General features: G+C 39.6%; 1 protein-coding gene across 1 annotated transcript in view; it reads right to left on the reverse strand.

Annotated features, from left to right (window-relative positions):
- Positions 1–9,245, reverse strand: part of RNF150 (ring finger protein 150) — a 75,381-nt gene extending 66,136 nt beyond the window's left edge. Inside the window, 2 exon segments of the mRNA XM_070948322.1 lie at positions 8,767–9,068; positions 9,070–9,245. Coding sequence (XP_070804423.1) covers positions 8,767–9,068; positions 9,070–9,230 — 463 coding nt within the window. The 5' untranslated portion in view covers positions 9,231–9,245.
- Positions 9,246–19,250: the final 10,005 nt, after the last annotated feature.

Below are 19,250 nucleotides of genomic sequence, written 5' to 3' on the forward strand. Positions count from 1 at the left end.
GATACTGTAATTTCAAAGAATTGGTTTAGGAAGGTCTTCCTTATCTCATCATTACTTTACTTATTCCTGGAGGAACAAGAGATAAGAAAAGATCATTACAGTACCATATGTAATTGTGCTAGGTTACTAAGGTGCTAGGTTGCATCCAGAGACAATCAGGAGACCTGATTTACCGTAGTTCTTGTTGGAGAACAATTTCAATATTGTTATCCAATTTTCAAATTGTATCCTTTAGACCAGTTATGTCTAACCTTTTGGCTTGTCTGGGTCACTATGAGTGAAGAATGTGTGTATGTGTGTGCTTTTGAAGTATCAAATACCTCCATGTTAGATGTTTTTTTTTCCCCTAACCTGGTCATAGATCCCAGAATAAAAGCTGTTATCAAAGGACCCCATCTCTTAGTCTCTCTCAGTGCTTTTACAGGTATTGCCTCTTCGTCTTCTTTCAAACCTCTACATTGAGTTTTCCTGATGCCAAAAAACACTGCTAGAATTCATGGTGAATCAGCTGATTCCATGGATAGATCATTATGGATAAATCATTGGCTAGTGAGTGGGCAGAGTGGCGGAGAGAGACAAGAAATGAGGACAATACGGTAGCAAATCCTTATCATAATCATGTGTAAATAATGTGTAAATAATGTAAAAAGTTTAAGATGTTGTGGGGCTGCATTACTAGCTATCCAGAGCTGCATGCATCCATGGGTTGTGGGTTGGCTACCCCTGGTCTAGACCTCCCCATACCATGGCATTACAAGACAGGCTTTAAACCTATAGTTTCTTTAGGTAAAGAAAATTGCATGGTTCTCTGTAACTTAAATCTTTCATAATATTGCAGAATAGTTTGAAATGTTGCCCTGAACTCCAATTTCTATATGTACAGTATAAACAATTAGCAGAGGAAAGTTCATTTCTTTGTCCTATAGGTAAAAATGACAACAATGTTTACAAGCTGCCTAAAAGAACTTTAAGCACAGCTATGAGTGTTCAGCCCAAGAAGGCCACCGTTTCATCCCAAATAGGAATGCTGTTTATGACACAGGCAATAATTGTCAGGATCCTGAGAAACTATTGAGTCATTTGTTGTTGCTCACTTGAACAGACTGGATACTGTCTGTTGGCCAATTAAAAAAAGACTAACACCTTAGCAGTGGTGCTTGGAATTTTACAGAAATAACTTTCTGAAATGAAATGAAATGAAAGACTGCAATGAATAGAGTTAACCTTGCAAAAGGCATAGAGATGACAATACAACTTAACTCTCAATGTTTCTCAAGCTTGGCAACATGAAGATGTGTGGACTTCAACTCCCAGAATTCGTGGCTGGCTGGGGAATTCTGGAAGTTGAATCCACACATCTTCAAGTGTCCAGAGTTGAGGAACTCTAGCTGAGGAACTCTTTTATCTAGCTGATAAAAATCCAGTTCAATTGTGCAATAGTTGGGAGAATTGGAGCAGTCAGCTCGTAAATCATAAGAAAGTACAGTCCCCTTGCAAAGACAAATTCATTCACTACAGTTTTGCAAAAACAGCTCAGAAGAGCTAAGAATAAAAAAAAGAGATGAATGGCATAAACAATTCTCTGAAGCAACTCAACCTCCCTTTTCAAGCTGCAGGCAAACAATATGGAAAAATTAACATCAGATCATTTGTCTATTTTAGAAACTGTTAATAATTAAGACATTTTGTTTACATAAATCTAGAACTTTTAGAATGGTCTGTTTTACACAGTATGCAGAGTCATAAAGTGCTTTGATTTTGGCTGCATGTATTGAACAAATTCAGTCAACTACAGTTTACAGAATGAAACACAACTAAACTATGCAAATATTGTAAGTCTACTAGCTAGAATAGTCTAAGGACTTCAGATACAACTTCAGATATTACTAGGAAATATTTGTCTAAATATTTCTGAATACATTGAGAAACATTATAAGACAAAGTTTATGGTTGTAAGCTAGGCAAAAACAACACCTGAACATATACCAGAAGCAAAATGTTGTCAGTGTTGCAAACAAGAAAGCACACACTAGATGAACTGACATAAAAAATAAAATATCTTTATTTATAGGTAGTCCTCAACAACCACAATTGAGCCCAAAATTTGTGTTGCTAAGCAAAACAGTTGTTAAGTAAATTTTGCCTCATTTTACAACCTTTCTTAACACAGTTGTTAATTGAATCACTGCAGTTGTTAAGATAGTTACAGGGTTGTTAAGTGAATCTGGCTTTCCCATTGACAGTTGCTTGTCAGAAGGTCGCAAAGGGGATCACATGATCCCAGGACAATGCAAAGTATGAGTCTGTTGCCAAACATCTGAATTTTGATCACATGACTATGGGGATGCTGCAACAGTTGCCAAGTGTGAAAAATGGTCATAAATCACTTTTTTCAGTGCAGTTGTAACTTTGAATGGTTACTAACTGTTGTAAGGACTACCTGTATGAGATCTCAGAAAAAAAAATTAACAGCTGTCTTTCATATAGTAGAAGGTCTACGTTACCCATCTGTTATGCTTTGTACTTCTTCCCTTGGTGTCCTCAGTAATCAAAGTTGTGTGGGTGCTGAATGAGTAATATTTATGACCAGTCCTCAAGTTCTGGTCATTGCAGTACCCCTGCAATCAAGGGATCACAATTTGGCACTTACAATGGTTGCAGCTTCCCTCAGTCGCTGTTTGCCACCTTCTCTGCCAGCTAATGGGGAAACTAGCAGGAAAGCTTGCAAGTTGCTGTGGTAAGTCTCCTTCACTTCCTGTGCTATTCATCTTGCCCTGCCATCCATCCCCTGGCCTTCCTGCACTCACATTACAACATCCACCCCTCAACCAACCCTGTGCTCACACCACGCTACTTTCCTGGCCTTCCTGCCCTCCTGCATATCTTATGCCAGACTTCCCAAGCCTTCCCTTGTTTCCCTCAACTCAAATGCCTCCTGCACCCTGGATCTTCCCCTGCAGCACACACTCCTCCATAGCACCCATGCTGCACCACCACACTCATCACCTAGGATTCCCACCGCTTCCCACTCACACAATTTTGGATTATGACAGCAACTGGGACTGCCAGGATTGTCATCAGCAAAGCAATAGTTATGTGACGCTTTGCTTTAAGACTGCATTGCTTAGCAACGGCAATCCCAGTCCTATTGCTGACATAAGTGGTATATTTCTTTTAACTGAGAATGCAGCCAAATTTATAAGCAGCAGAATTGTAGTCATTCATTATTAGCCGTCACCCCACTCAATCTAGCATCTCCCTAATATTTAACACTAGCACACTGTTAGTGATCTGGCTCTGTATTTTAATTCTGGCTCTTCCAATTCTATCATTCTTATGATATATGGGGCATATAAAACAGGAAACAGGCAGTCTTATTTTACTCCCTTTCTCTAATTTTAGCTCATAAAGGAATTCTTTATTTATTTATTGGTTTGATTTATATGCCGCCCTTTTCTGGAGTCTCAGAGCGGCTTACAATGCGTTAAGCAATAGCCTTCATACTTTTGTATATACCTGCTTAGTAGGGCTTTCGGGCCCTCCCAAACTGTGTTTTTTTTATACAAAGTCAGCTTATTGCCCCCACAATCCAGGTCCTCATTTTACCTACCTCAAAAGGATGGAAGGCTGAGTCAACCTTGAGCCTGGTGAGATTTGAACTTGCAGTAATTGCAGGCAGCTGGTATTACTTAACAGTGATTTAGTCTGCTGTGCCACCAAGGCTCTTGGTGAATTCTTCATTGTAAAGATTCTCCGGAAAACTACAGCTGTGTTTTGGCATTTTATAAGTGTCATAGATAATCTACATTATGGCATAATCTATACAATCAAAAGCTTTTATTTTATTTGTACCTTTATTTCAATTAAAAATAAAGGTACAAAATGTTTTTTGTTTTGTTTTCTTCATTTCTTCCATCTTACATTAACTATCTGACCACACCTCTCTACTTTTTTTGAAAGCAGACTGTACATTTGGAATGTTTCTTCCCATGAATGGCTCAAATTTATCTGAATCAAAAGCTTGCTTGCATGAGACATCAGTAGAATAGTTTAGTCAATTACAATCTCTAGTATCAGCCTTCTTGCATTTAACTCTACTCCCTAATCATTTCCAATGTTTGGACCATACAGTCTTATACCATACTGCTGACTCAGATCTGCATTTCTCCTGCAGCTTTAATCAGTTTTTTGGGCATTTCAGTTGCACCAGGTGCTTTTCTATTTGGCAGTTGGTCTATTATTTACACTATCTCACTTTTAAGTGTATACTCTTTCTTTGCAAATGTTTGTTTTTTTCCCACCTCGTTTGTAAAGAGTTTCCTTCTTCTTTCAATTCCATTTGCTTCTCTTAGATTTCTTCCATGATTATTCAAATACTCTTATCATAGCTGTAAATTGCCCCGTGATTTCTCTGGTTTTCTTAAAATAACATTTTGCACCTTTATTGTGGATTGTTTTAGCTTCACCTTTCCCTTGCCAGGAAAAATAGCACTACTGGAAGCTTCTGGCAGCTTGACTTCCAGTTCACTGACGCTAACAAATCCTTCCATATCAAGATGATATGGAATCCTGTAAGATGATGAAGCTGGATAATTCACAAATTTTAACAGCTAATAACTAACTTCAGGGCTATTATAAGAAGTGATCTGTAAAAAGATTAACAAATATAGCATTATCCATATGAAAGGTTTAAGATTTTTATTTTATTTTATTTGGCATTATGCATTTGTCTGCTCTACTATTCAAAGTTAACTGGCTAAAGTATTCAACCCTGTGAACATAAAGTTTTCTTTTCCCATACACAAATATGCTGCACAACACAACTAGACATTTTCAGAGACGGCATTATTGTTTTTATCTGGGGAGTCATTGGCAGAAATGGGGAAAATGTGGAAGAACATTCCACTGTAATGCTTTCCATATGAGAATAAGTCTGCAATATATTATGTCAGCGCTAGTAGCTATGAGAATTGGTGTAATCAGAAATGCCAAAAACAGACACTACTAGGAATGGTACAAAATGCTGTCTGTGTTTTTTGAAAGCAATTCAAATGACACTGATATAAGTTCTATTTTAAAAAGGCAGGAATTAGGACATGGGTACAATAAAATAGGCATAATGAGAATCAGCTTTGCTTCAAGACTAAAAGAAAATTTACCATCAAGATGAAACTGACAAGGAACTTCAAAATGTGGCTTTCCCACTACATTTAGCTTTTGTATTATCCATACTTATTGTATAAACCATAATTGCCTGACTCATACAGGAAAGTTAACCATAAGCTGTTGCTAGCAAATCACAATGCCTAGAATCAGACATCACTAACAATCTATAGCATGGTTTAGCAAGGAAGGACAACCGAGCCTTTGCCTAGAAAGTGTCTCTCCCTCTTTCTCTTTCTCTCTCCCACTCTCCCTCCCCCCTCCCTCTCTCTCTCTCCCTCCCTTGATCTGAAACTAATTTCTCTAGGAATGCACTTTGATTATCAGTGGCAGCTTTCCTCTTATAGGCAACAGCATTTAAGGTAGCAAATTTCACTAGGACTGCAGTAAAGTGAGATAAGTTTAAGTGTCTCAAGCCTGATACTTATCTAGTTTTCTCCATCACATCCTTGCAGGTTAAGCATCTTGCACATAATAAGCACACTGATATTCTGTTGTAACGTCTTTAATTTGTCCAGGATTGACATTTTGCCTTATTCTTTAAACAGTATCATGTAACAAATTGAGTTCAAAGGAACACTGCTATAATGTATTTGAATTTTCATAGATTAATGTAGTTTTCCCAGCTTGTGCAATTGTTGTATTGGTGACTGATCCTGCCAATAACATAAAGTCTTCTTTTAGCCATGAATAAATTCACAAGTCGGTGAAGATGATCATTTTTGTATATTCAAGAGTAATGCTGGAATACTTGTCATAATTCCTGCTACTTGGGATGTTTACAACTTCAAATTCCTTTCCAGCTACTGTAGCTCTTTAGACTGGACTGGATCCTGTGAAAGCCTTTCAGGAACAGACAGGAGGAGTTACGGAATACAGAATTTATACTTGCAGAATTCTACTTGTGCTCTTTTAGATTCTAAGTAATAATACTGACTTGTCTATTGTTTCAAAATATACAATATGAATGTAATATCATCTGTACTACAGGATTACAGTGAAGGTCACTGAAATAATTATCCTTTTTTTAAAGCACAGAACTACTAAACATATTTGCATATGTCCATAAAATTAAGACAGATTAACTTTAAAAAAGCATTCAAAAGCTGTGAATTATGAATGGCAGTTCATGGCAGCTCACTATAAAGAGAAATGGTAAAATATTTTTTACAATGCAAGCTATATGAAATTATATGGAAAAGGATATCATTCTAACTTTTAAACCTACATTTTTGTTAAATATTCTCAGCGCACATGGTTTCCTATTTATCTGTCAAAGTATTTTATTTACAATCTAAAACCAATGAACTGAACCAGCTTTTAGTGTCTAAAAATTGGTCATAGTCCTTGTTAAAAAAATCAAAGTGCAAATAGTAGAGATGAACATAAAGGAGTGATGTAGCATTCTGTCATTTGTTATATTAGATTTACTGAAATTAGTAATATAAAAATATATTGCTATTATAACGTTTTAGTAATGCTTAGAAAGCATAAAAGTGACACATTTTGTTTTTTTAAAAAATACTGTAGTTCCCAATTTCCTTATCTAAAACACAAGTTTAGTTTCTAAGGAAAACAGGAGACTGAATCAATAAAATACCTTCATGTTGCCTGTACAGTAATTATTGTAATGCAGGAAACTTTATTACCTGCCTTTGAAGTCATTTAACTAGAAATAAATCCAATGAGATCTATATATGTAGTGCTTCTGTTTTAAAAGAAAAAATGTAATTTTGTCTAATAGATTTCTCCGATTTGAAGAATAACTGCAACACTATGGAAGGCTATTTTACTGAGTACCTTTTTTATTTCACCGTTGAATAAACTTCATATTTACTCTTATTTTGCAAACAAATATGAAAAGGGTTTGGCAAGAAAATAGGATACAGAAATATCTTAAAATGGCATATAACTGTGAATAGAAAGTTATTTTTGAAATTATAAAAAAGCAAAATGTCCTTGGCTCACTAGGACAGTGTCCATGAAGAAGCAGTCACAGGTGTTATCTGTGTATACATGTAAGCTCCAGTTTGTCCTAAGAACAGTATTTAAGTAAATACATAGCATGGATCTTTTATGACTTACATAACTTTTAAAATTGTAACTATGGTATTTTACAACATTTTCTAACACTACAGCAAACTAGACCATATCCAGAAGCATTATCACATAACTTCAATATTGTGTTGTAAGGGATAAATAACACAAAGGCTTACATTATATATGGAGATATTTGATGGGAAATATATACTTTGTATGTGTGTCTGTATGTTTATGAATGAAATTAAATTATTCTAGCCCTGAAACACAGGAATTGTACTAAGATTGCAATTTCCAAGTAAAATCTTGCAGCAGTAATTAATCTAATTGCATTCCTGGCGTAGCACAGCTTCTTCTCAACTACAGTAACAGAAGCCAAAGAAGCCACTAAAACTGCTTACACTATTGCTACTCAGCATAGAAACCACAAACCCATGAACTCAGGAAGTGGCCCAGAACTTTCAAACTTTCCATGTTGCATCAAAAAGCACAGTATCAGTCAACACAGCTACTCCTTATTGGTTTCTGCAACTGAGATTTACAACTCTGTGTTGCTGGGAAATACTTTAGAAGATGAACAACCTAAAAAAAGAGAATAATTTAGCACAATAATCCTAGTGATCATCTTACCGCTTACAGACCAATTGACAAAGTTTGAAGGGGAGGTTGAAAACAATGGCATAAAACAGTGAAGATAAACTGCAGCTTTTCCAACATTATTCCAATAGGTACTCTGTCTTAACCTTGATGTATGTTCCCTCTACTCCACTATAAAGTGCACGATATTCCATCAAAGCTCCTACTTGTTTCTACTTCCTGTTCAATCTACTCCTGGTGAGCTTCTGATGTCTTTAACAGTTTTTAAAGGCTGTGTTCACATCCTACCAATGTTTAATGAGCAGTGATTGATTAAAATACATTATCTGGTTTCATACAAGCTAGGGAGCCATAAACCAAGGACATTTACAAGGTTTGTCTGACGTGTTCAGCTAAAACGTGTATGGCTATCTTGTGACTCAGTATATTGTGCTATCCCACCAATATTTATGAATGAACGTTGATGTTTCATTGCATTGTGCAAAGTCAGTTAAACCAAGCTTTGGTTAGCTATGTGTTAGCATCTTGTGGGACACACTAGACTAGCCTATTGTGCAACCCCCATCTTTCCTTGCCCCACCTGACCTTGCCCTCCCTTGATAGGTTTTTGTCCATTGAAAAACCTCCTTGCATCTACTGTCATTCAACCCTGCCTGGTCAATTTCTCCCACTTTCACTGCTCCACTTTTCAAGATAACACTGAAGACAAGGAAGAGGGTCATTAGATCTTGCCTTGTAATAAGACAGGCACGTAGCCAGACCTCAGGATATTACACAGGGCTAAGCCTGGGCTATTAATAACCTCCTTGGCTATTTGGCAGCCTTAACCGAGTCCAGAAGTGAAATCCTCCAACAGAGACGTGCAGACGAACGTGTGTGTGTGTGTGTGTGTGTGTGTGTGTGTGTGTGTGTGTGTGTGTGTGTGTGTGTGTGTGTGGAGGGGGGGAGGTTGTGCCTCCCACTCACCTGCGGGGGGCATCGTAATCGTCTCGTTGGCATTGCTGGAGCCGACGTTGTAGATGACCACGGCCGAGGCGTTTTGGGAGGCGGCGTGCCGAATCTTGTCCTTGTAAGTACAGTTCCCTTTAGGGACAAGGGCGATCCAGAGCTTGCCGGAACCCGGCACGGCGAACCGAGCATTGGGGTCGCAAGCTTGCCTGTCAGCGGTCGCCGAGGTCATCACCACCTGCCCCCAGACCTCGTTTTTGGGCGAGTGTTCCCCGTAGCGGCCACACTCCGTTTTTTCGCTACGCAGCTCGCTGCCCCCCGCCGCCCCCGGGATCTGGATAAGTGATGTTCACGAAGGCCGTGTACCATTCTTCTTTTTCGGCCACGGTGAAATCCAGGCAGAGCAGATGCACGAAACAAAAGGAAAGCAGCCATGTTGAAAGAGCCAGACTGCGGCACGCTTGGATCACAGACATTGCCATCTTCGGCGGCTCCGGCTCGCCCCCCCGTGCGCGTGTCTGCATGGGGGCGAGCGAGCGCGCGCGGGGGGGGGAGGCGCGTTGTGGGGGACACGCCGCTCCGCGCGCGAAGGCGAGCAAAGGTGGGCGAGCGCCTCTCACCTTTGCCACCCGAAGGTTGGCATTTCGCCTCTGCGGAGCGGAGCGGGCGGCCCCCCGAGCCCGTGGCCCGCCTGCCTCGCCTCACGCCTCACGCCTCTTGAAGCCGCCGGCTGCTCAGGGAAGACCTGGAGGAATTTGGCTGGCGCGCCTGGCTAAAGGGGCGCCTCTTCGGTCCCGGCGGGGCTGAGCGTCCGAAGCGGCTTCTGCCTTCTCCTGCCGGGCGAAGGAAAAGCCCCGGAGGGAGACGGGCTCCGCGCGCTGCTCAGACGGCGTCGTGTCGTCTTGTGCTCTTGACCTCTCCCATTCCTCCCCAGCCCTGCCCGGCTAGGTTTACGGCCGACTCTCGCAAGCGGAAATGTTTTGTTTGGGGGAAGAGAAAGGGGGGAGTTGAAGAGCTGGAAGGGGGTCGTGCGCAGGAGGAGCTTGGATGTGATGTCAAGAGCTCCCGCCGCTCCGCTTTGGAGCCAGCTCGGTACCGGAGAAACAGGGTCGACCTCTGCCGGTAGACGGGGAGAAGGCAGGGCCAAGACACGCTAAGGCGGGAGGCGGGAGGCGGCCGGCAAGGTGAGCCCTTGGAAGCGCCGAGGCAGCCCTGGCTTCAATCCGAGACCATTCCCGTCTCCACATTCCTGTCCTCATAGACCAGGAATCTCCAACCTTGGCAACTTTAAGCCTGGTGGACTTCAACTCCCAGAAAATTCTGCGAGTTGAAGTCCACCAGGCTTAAAGTTGCCAAGGTTGGAGACCAATGCCATAGACCAGGGGTGGGCAAATATGGCCCCTTTATGACCTGTGGACTTCAACTCCCAGAATTCCTGAGCCAGCTTGGCTGTCTCAGGAATTCTGGGAGTTGAAGTCCACAGGTCGTAAAAGGGCCACATTTGCCCACCCCTGCCATAGACTCATAGACTGGTGTCACTAGATAGTGGAGTCGTCAGGTGCTGAATGGTCGGAGCTGCTTGATAATCATTTGCCATAAAGTGAATCCCCAAAAAGGCGTGGGGGGGGGGGTGAACTCCAAGAAATATCAGAATGAAGCTTGACCAGGAGCTCTTCAGGTTGATACCATGTTTCCCCAAAAATAAGACCCTGTCTTATATTTTTTTTGAACCCTGAAATAAGCGCGTGGCATTATTGCTGTGCGCTCAAAAGCCCAATTGGGCTTATTATCAGGGGATGTCTTATTTTGGGAGAAATAGGTTAGTTCAACAGGAAGAGCTGCTGCTGTCCTTTATGCGAGTTAAGGCTTTCCTGCTTTCCCATTTATTTTTGGCATAATCAATACTATCACTTAGCTATTTCAAGAGTGACCTTATTTTTAATTTCTTCAATTTCTATCCATAGAAATAGCGGTTAAAAAAAAATACAGCATCAGATGACCTACGATGTCCACATTACAGACAATAAGAATGAAAGAACAAGCAATCAAAATAATATTTAAAACAACAGTATGATAAAACTATTACAAAAATGGGCCTTTTGTGATTGTTAATTGTGAAGTTACGTCCGACCCATCGCAATCCCATGGACAACATTCCACCAGGCCTTCCTGTCCTCTACTATCCTCTGGAGTCCATTTAAGCTCATGCCTACTGCTTCAGTGACTCCATCCAGCTACCTCGTTCTCTGTCGTTCCTTTCTTCTTTTACCTTCAATCTTTCCCAGCATTAGGCTCTTCTCCAGTGAGTCCTTCCTAGATTTCCTAAAAATGGGCCTAGAAATCTCAATACTCTCCTAAACAACTTTGCTTTCAATTCTTTCCTAAAACCTAACAAAGTGGAAGCTGATTGAATATCAGGAAGAAAGGTAATCCATGAGACAGATCCTGACCTCGAAAGACTGCACTTGCTATACTTCACACCTCACAAAAATGAGTTTCATATCTGTTCAGTTAAAAATGAGTGGAAAAAGCAGTCCTGGAGATACTTCAATGCCAAGTCATAGTAGGGCTTTAAAAGTTTTTTAAAAACTGCCATTTGAATGCACTTTGAATGCTTGGAAGCCAATAGAAAGCTATTCCAGAGCTCAGAACACCGGTATCCTATATCGGTGTGTAACACCAATGGTAGATTCTGGATAATCTTCAACGGGGAACTTATTGTAGAGTTCATTACAGTAGTCCAAGCAAGTATGATGAGGGCATAACTCACTGTTGTGACATCATATTCCAAGGTTCACCCACTTGAGCTGAAAAAAATATTTCCTGACCTCCATCTGTCCATCAAACAGTATTTCTGAATCCAGTAGGAGTCGTCCCCCACCAAAATTGTTCCTGTAGGGATAGTGCCATCCTCATCAAGAGATATCATTGGAGACAACAGAAAACTGCAACATCCAAACAATAACTGCCTCTTAGCAGATGGGAACATCCAACTAACACTGAAAAATCTCAACTGGAACTGGTTATTATGGGAATGAGAAGCCACTAGAAAATCCCAAGGTGTGGAATTAACTAAATAATTGGGAAATTCTAAAACAAAGCAAATAGCACACCAATTCTGACTTTTTTTTTGTAAAGCAAACTACATGGATGTAGCCATGTGGTCATCAGACATCAAATGTAACTTGAAGATTTTGTTTCCCGAGCATATGGCAACTTCTAAGTTACAGATCAGCCATTCTCTTTCAGCCCAACACATTCCAAACTTTTGGGAGAAAAAGTAAGGCAGATCCTTCACACATACTATGTTGAGTTCTTGTAAAAAAATCTAGACATACAAACAAAAATAAAACTTGTTTCATAAAACTTGAATTAAGAATTGTTTTATGCTTTGTTTTATTTTGATCATTAAGAAAAAAACTGACTAGCACAAAAACATTTTAGCACATGTTTTAAATAAAAGTTTTCATGGGTTTAACTTACGCACAAAGAAGAGATGAATTTATATTACATAGTGAGTTGATTCACATGCTGTACATTTGGTTTACTGGAGCTCAGTTTATTAACTAAAATATACAATGGTTCTATGTTTTACATGAACAAAGCTCTTAGCTTGATACAAAAGAAAAGAAAGGAAGAGTTGTGACTAGTTCAAGATGCTGCAGCATCTTTTGCATTTTTTTAAAAAGGATCTCCTGCAAGGGAAAGAAGGAATGCACAGGAGCTGCAGAAAAACAGGTGCGGACACATTCCAGATTGTGAATTGCAAGCCTGGAGCAATCATCCCAAATCAAACATCTCCAACAGAGCTTACTTTGTCTGCCTCTCACTTACAAAGGAACAGCCTTTAAATGCAGACATTTCCATATTTATCTGAAACATCAGTTTTGAGTCATCCAGTTATAATGTGTAGATTAGTCCTTGAGAAGCAGCATCCAACCATACAATCTGTTAAATGCCTAGTGTGTATGTTACTTCATGTGACTAGAATATCAGAGTGTTCTCTATTTAAAAATTCAAGTAGTGCTAATGAGATTAGGCACACATTTAAAACTGTGTTAGAAACAACTTGAGAGAACATATTAAGTATGAGATCCATACTATAATCCAATATTAAAGAGAAGATAAAGATCTGTTCAAACAATAGAATCTTGCTTTCATTCTTGTCAGTCTAGGAAGGCTATCAGGGAGCTTTTAATCTCATTACTTACTATACAATTTCATGCAATTCTTGTGAGAAAGTTCCATTTAACAATACAATTTGCTTCTCAGCAAACATAAATTGTACTGCGTGTGGATCCTAAATTTCTTCAGTGAAACAAATTGAAAGATATTCTCATAAAACGACAATCTCTAGCTGCCCCCACTTGGTATCCTTTTATATAAATAAGCTAATTATAATTATAGCTATAGAATTATAGCCACAGAACTCTTAGTTCTGTGAGGTACAGCACCAAACATTCTGCAAACACTTTGAAGAAGTCTGATCATCTCTACCCTCTACATTTATATCTATGTAAAGGTATCTAATTGAATCTGACCCCCTCTGTAAGCACGATACTGAGCTAGATGATTTTCTTTTATACAATAACCAGGCTCCCGTGGTTTATTAAAATGTTAAACTGTTGCAGTGTAATTGGCTGTTTGCAACCTGACAAGCTATACATCTTGATACCACAGTGATAGAATGGAGAACATACTCTCTCTCTCTCTCTCTCTCTCTCTCTCTCTCTCTCTCTCTCTCTCTCTCTCTCTCTCTCTCTCCCTCTCCCTGTCTCCCTGTCTCTCTCTCATCTATCTATCTATCTATCTCTATTATGGATTACCATAAGTATGTATCCTGCTGGAGGGATGATTCCGCTTGATACATTAACAAGGCAATATAGGCCCTGTAGCCGCAGGGCGTTCTTGTCTCTATAGTCAATTGCCTTGTTCTATCTACAGCAAGGACTGTCTATATATACTATGATCTAAAAAGCAGCACTATGTGGCTATTCTATATTACGAATTATGACCTTCCATTTGCCTTAAGTGACCTCCCAAACAGAAAATACAAACTAATTTGTATTGTATTATTAACTAATAATAATAATGAGCCATGGTGGCACAATGGTTAAAGTGCAGTACTGCAGGCTACTTCTGCTGACTGCCGGCTGACTGCGATTTGGCAGTTCAAATCTCACCAGGCTCAATGTTGACTCAGCCTTCCATCCTTCCGAGGTGGATAAAATGAGGACCCAAATGATTGGGGGCAATATGCTGATCCTGTAAACTGCTTAAAGAGGGCTGTAAAGCACTGTAAAGTGGTATACTATTTTCTAAACCACAGTAACCTTAAAGATAGTCTGTCTTTGGATAAATATTACATTTATACATCTCCCACTCTTTTAGTGGTGATGTTTCATTAGCAGAAAAAAAAATTATGGATTGTTCTTGGCGTTTGAGTAATACATATTACATTGCACTTAGTTTTCCAAAGCATTCTTGCTGCTTTATTCTACATTGCTCAGAGTCAGCATGATGGGGGCATTTACAAAAATTTAATTAAACAAATATGTTAAGATTTATTTCTCTGACTTTGTATCAGTTTGGTTTTTCCAACATTTAATTTCAGTTTAGATTCAATCCTGATCTCTCTTTTTTTTTAATATCAAGGTTGAACTTTGGGGTGTAGACATTTATAATAAAAATAGCAACTGAGCAAATGTGAAGTACTTTTCTCTTTCCTGCTGAATAAAAATCACAGTGGCTAAGTCCACACAATAGATTGCCACAAGTTGTTTAATCATAATTAATCACAGTAGTTAATTGTTTGGGTTCATACATGCACTAAACCAAGAATACAAACATTGGAGTCCTGGAGTGCATTGCAGAACTCTGGATTGTATGTACTTCTTTTACCTTTTCTGCATTTGATGGATTGAGGAGATATTAAGTAGTAAAATAAGTATTTTTTTAAAAAGCTATTTAGGACTGTACGAAGTCCCAAAACCATGAAAAAGGGCTTTCCACTCTACATACTGTGACTTGTTTCTTCTATCCCTTAAAAAAGTTGAAAACAAGTGTTTTTGTTTTTCAATAAATATACTGTATTTTTTGGAGTATAAGACACTCTGGAGCATAAGACGCATATTAGTTTTTGGGGAGGAAAAGATGCCTCTCTGTGACTGGGAGACATCTCCAGTTGGGACGGTGCTTTGATTGGACTATGTGATGGACATGTGGGTGCTGGGCAGGGACTTGGACTTCCTTTTGGGTGGGGAAAACCTGGAAGCTTTCAGATTCGGGTTTTCCCTGATGTGCCAATATGACATCTCTAATAAAATGGAACTTTGAGGAACTTCAAGCCTCAGAGTCTTCTTTCGTTGGGGGTGTTATTTGGAATCCTAACATGCAGTTGTTAAGTTAGTAACACGATTGTTAAGTGACTCTGGCTTCCCTATCAACTTTGCTTGTCAGAAGTTCAAAAAAGCTGATCACATGACCCCAGGACACTGCAACCGTCATAAATTTGAGTCAATTGCCAAGTGTCTGAATTTTTATCACAGGACCATGGGAATGCCGCAATGGTTGCAAGTGTGAAAAATGGTCATAGGTCACTTTTTTGAGTTGCTGTTGTAACTTCGAATGTTCACTAAATGAACCGTTGTGTGTCCTGTAAAGAAAAAAAAAAACCTGCCCCTCCCACATTTAAAATGTAGGCCTGGTCAATCCACAATGCAACCAAGGCTGTGCGCCTAGATGATCAGTTGTGATTTACAGCCACAAAAGCTGGGCTCACATAAGCATACAACTCCAAAATCAAAACATATAGTTGCAATCCCAGCTGGTAAACTATTTTAAGACTGGGACTGTCCTTCCTCAGCTGCCAAAATCTTATCAAACACAGCTGTGGAAGAATTGTGAGCCAATATTTGGCCCAAATCCACAATTCCTGAACTCTTTCCAATTATAGTCTAAGAAGAGCAATCACTCAAGAAAGAAATGAGCTTCTGAAAATCTAGTTCAACTTTGCTACATTGGCTTGAGTTGATGGAAATTGTCATCTTTTATTCTCTTATAAATTTTCGTGTTAGGATTTTGATAAAAACTATCTTTGATATACAATATATACTGCTTACTAAAAAGAATGCCCCAGTGGCAGAATTAATGCTCTCTTTGTGTTTGACAACACACATGCATGCATAAACAAAAAGCTGGTTTCAAGATATCACCTGGGATTTACAGCTTGCTAAATATGATTGGGGATTAATTATGTTTAGGGAGAACCTGTTTGGTGCAGTGATTAAGGCACCAAGCTAAAAACATGGAGACACTGAATTTTAATCCTGCCTAAGTACAAAGCAAGCTGACTTTGGGCCAATCATTCTTACTCAGCCCTAGGAAAGAAGCCATAGAAAACCACTTCTGAAATCTTACCAAGAACTTCTCCAGGCAATCGCAAGGAATCAATAGTGATTTGAAACCCCCACCACCCCAAAAGTATGTGCAGTATGTTCTGGGTGCAATTCAAGATATTGGTTATCACCTTTAAAGCCCTACACAGCTAAAAGAAACTGATTTTTTTCTTTTTTTCCCCTAACTTATGTTTCTCTAAAGCAGGGGTGTCAAACCGGTGGCCATGGGCTGGACGCATCACGCACAGGTCACGCCCACCCCAGCTCCATGAACAGGAAAAAACATTGCAAAACGTCATGTGATGGCAATGTGACACTACGAGTTTGACACCCATGCTCTAAAGCAGGGGTGTCAAACTCAAGGCTGCGGGCCAGATCTGACCCGTGGGGTGCTCAAATCTGGCCCACAGGACCGGCCTGGAAATATCAAAGGACTGGTATATGGTGCCTCTGCCAACCAAAATGGGCCACAGGGGGGCGTGTGCAGCATCCGCGGCCCATTTCCGGCTTCCATGGCCTCCTGCAGCACCCTGCTAGCCAAAAACAGACCATGCAGAGGCCCCATGAGGCCCACACGCAGCCCATTTTCAGCTGGCAGAGTGCTGCTGGAGGCTGTGGAGGCAGAAAATGGGCCATGCAGGGGCCTTGCAGTGGGGCCTTCGTGCGGCTCATTTTGGCTGGCAGGATGCTGCTTGAGGCGTCAGTCCCGTCTCCACCCCTGCTCCCCCCCCCAGCCTGCGGAGGAGAATTACAATGCTGATCTGGCCCTCGAAGAAATCCAGTTTGACATCCCTACTCTAAAGCGTTTTATAATAAATGCCTTTAGAAAGCATTTATAAAAAGATCTTTAAAGTCTTGTTGTTTGGAGGCTTCCGGTTTGCTCTTCGTAGCCACCAGACGGTCTCTTGGGACCGCCAGCCCCTTCGCCTGTAAAGAGCCGCCTGTACAGCGCAAAGGCGGCTCGAAAAACCCCATTTCCAGGAGGAAATGTGGGATAGAGCAGGTGAGTGTAGGTAGAGCTCTCCGTAGCCCCCAGGGGTTTTTTTTTTTTACTCTTGGGGGCGGGCGGAGGAAGCTCCCTATAGCACTCGCCGCCCGCTCCGGGCGTTGGGAGACTTCTGCCTTTTTGCAGAACAAGGCTACGAAGACAAGCCTTTTAAGATATTTAACAGATTAACTAAAGATGATGAGATTTGGATTTGGATCTGTGACCCTAAATTGCAAGTATTAATACTTATTTTACAAAGGATATTCAACAAAGTAAAAAAGACCTTTTAAAATGGCGATTGCCGAAACTGGAGCAGGGAAGCTGAAAAGAGAAAGTCCTTCCGTTTCTTATTAAGTTACAAAATAGCAGAATAAATGCTCCTGGTTACATTTGAAGGGATTTGAGCTGGACCTGTGACCTCGAATTGCAAGTATTTCACTTATTTTATAACAATTATTGAAGAAGGAAAAGGAAAAGGAAAAAAGAATCTTTAAAAAGGGCGACTGCTGAGGCTTGAGAAGGGGCTGAAAGGGAGAGTCCTTCCGTTTCTTATTGAGATACAAAGTAGCTGAATAAATATTTTTGGCTACACTTTAAAATAAAGCTCTACTTTTGTGTTTTTTCTTTTCCTGGAGATTTGATATTCATCTTGGTTGGAAAGAGGTTTTTTTTTTTTTTTTTCTCTGCTGCCTCTCTTTTCTTTTTAAGAAAAATAGTTTGTCTGTGTTGAAACATGGCATTAAAGTTGGACAAACAAGCAATGGGGGGGGATTCCCCCATTAACAAATTACGTGACCAAGTTTTAAAGCTCCAGTCTCAGAAAACCGATTTTAATATAATTGAATTTCTTTTGGAGGAGATTGTAAGAAGGGATGAGATTGTGAATCAGAACTTTGAAAAATTTAAGCAGGAAATTAAAGAATTAGTGCAAATAAAGTTTGATATTTTGAATCGAAAGATTATAAAAATGGCTAATGATCTTGTAGGATTTATGACTAAGTTGGATGAAAATACTAACTTATTAGAGTCTAAAGTGGAAGAAATTGAGGACAATTTGGATAATAAAATACAAAAAATTGAAAATGATTTGACAAATACTCAAGACAATAGCTCAGAAGAAAAATCTAAAATGCAGGTTGAACAAAAGTCTTGTAATGTAGAAAATTTACAACAACGGATTGAAAGAGAGGTCTTAATGATGCATTATAATTTTACAGAATATGCGATCAGACTCAGAGGTTTACAGGAAAATAACAGAGATGATTTAAGGAAAATATCTTCTGAAATTCTGGCTGGGATTTTAAAGGTTCAACCTGAGGAAGTGTTTTGTAGGATCGATAGAGTGTACAGAATAAACTCCTGGATTGCAAAGCAAAGGCAATTGCCTAGAGATGTGGTGATTTATTTTACAGATAAGGAAATTAGGAATAAAATTGTGCAAAATTCCTTCAATTCTACTTTGCAATTGTATGGAAGGAAGATATGGATCTACAAAGAGCTTCCTCCCAAGATGTTAATGGAAAGGAAGAAATTTGGTTTTCTGGTGACTCAGTTAAAATACAGAAATATTCCATTTAGGTGGAATGCCCCAGTTGGCATAATATTGAGATATCAAGGAGAAAGATACCAATTAGATACTGTTGAAAAAGCGGAAGAATTTTATCAAAAAATTCTGAAAATGAACTTAACATCTATAGGCACAATACAGGATAAGCAGAAGGAGTTGGAAATAAAGGGAAAACATCGAATTACAGAGGTTGTGGTAGACAAACTGTCTTTGGATTCTCTTGATACTCCAGCTGGATTATCTACAAATATGAGAGAAGCGGCATCTGATTTCAACGTGATGATCCAACAAGATCAGTTTATAAAGCAGAATGAAAACCGATCAGTTGATATACAACTTGTAGAAAGGAAAACAGGATGGAAATCAAACCCACAAAAAGAAAAGAAAAAAAGAAATAGGTCTCATAAAAACAGAAATTTCTAAACTAAGCAACGGTGAAGCCAGTGATTTTAAAAAAAAATGAATGAATATGTGAAAAGATAGTGGAGGCGAAGTATTGGTTAATATCATCCTGAGGACAGTGACAGACCTCTGCAATGCCGTAATTTTG

This window comes from Pituophis catenifer, unplaced genomic scaffold (genome assembly GCF_029215685.1).
Source record: "Pituophis catenifer annectens isolate HBS135680 unplaced genomic scaffold, rPitCat1.0.hap2 SCAF_8, whole genome shotgun sequence".
Classification (NCBI taxonomy): domain Eukaryota; kingdom Metazoa; phylum Chordata; class Lepidosauria; order Squamata; family Colubridae; genus Pituophis; species Pituophis catenifer.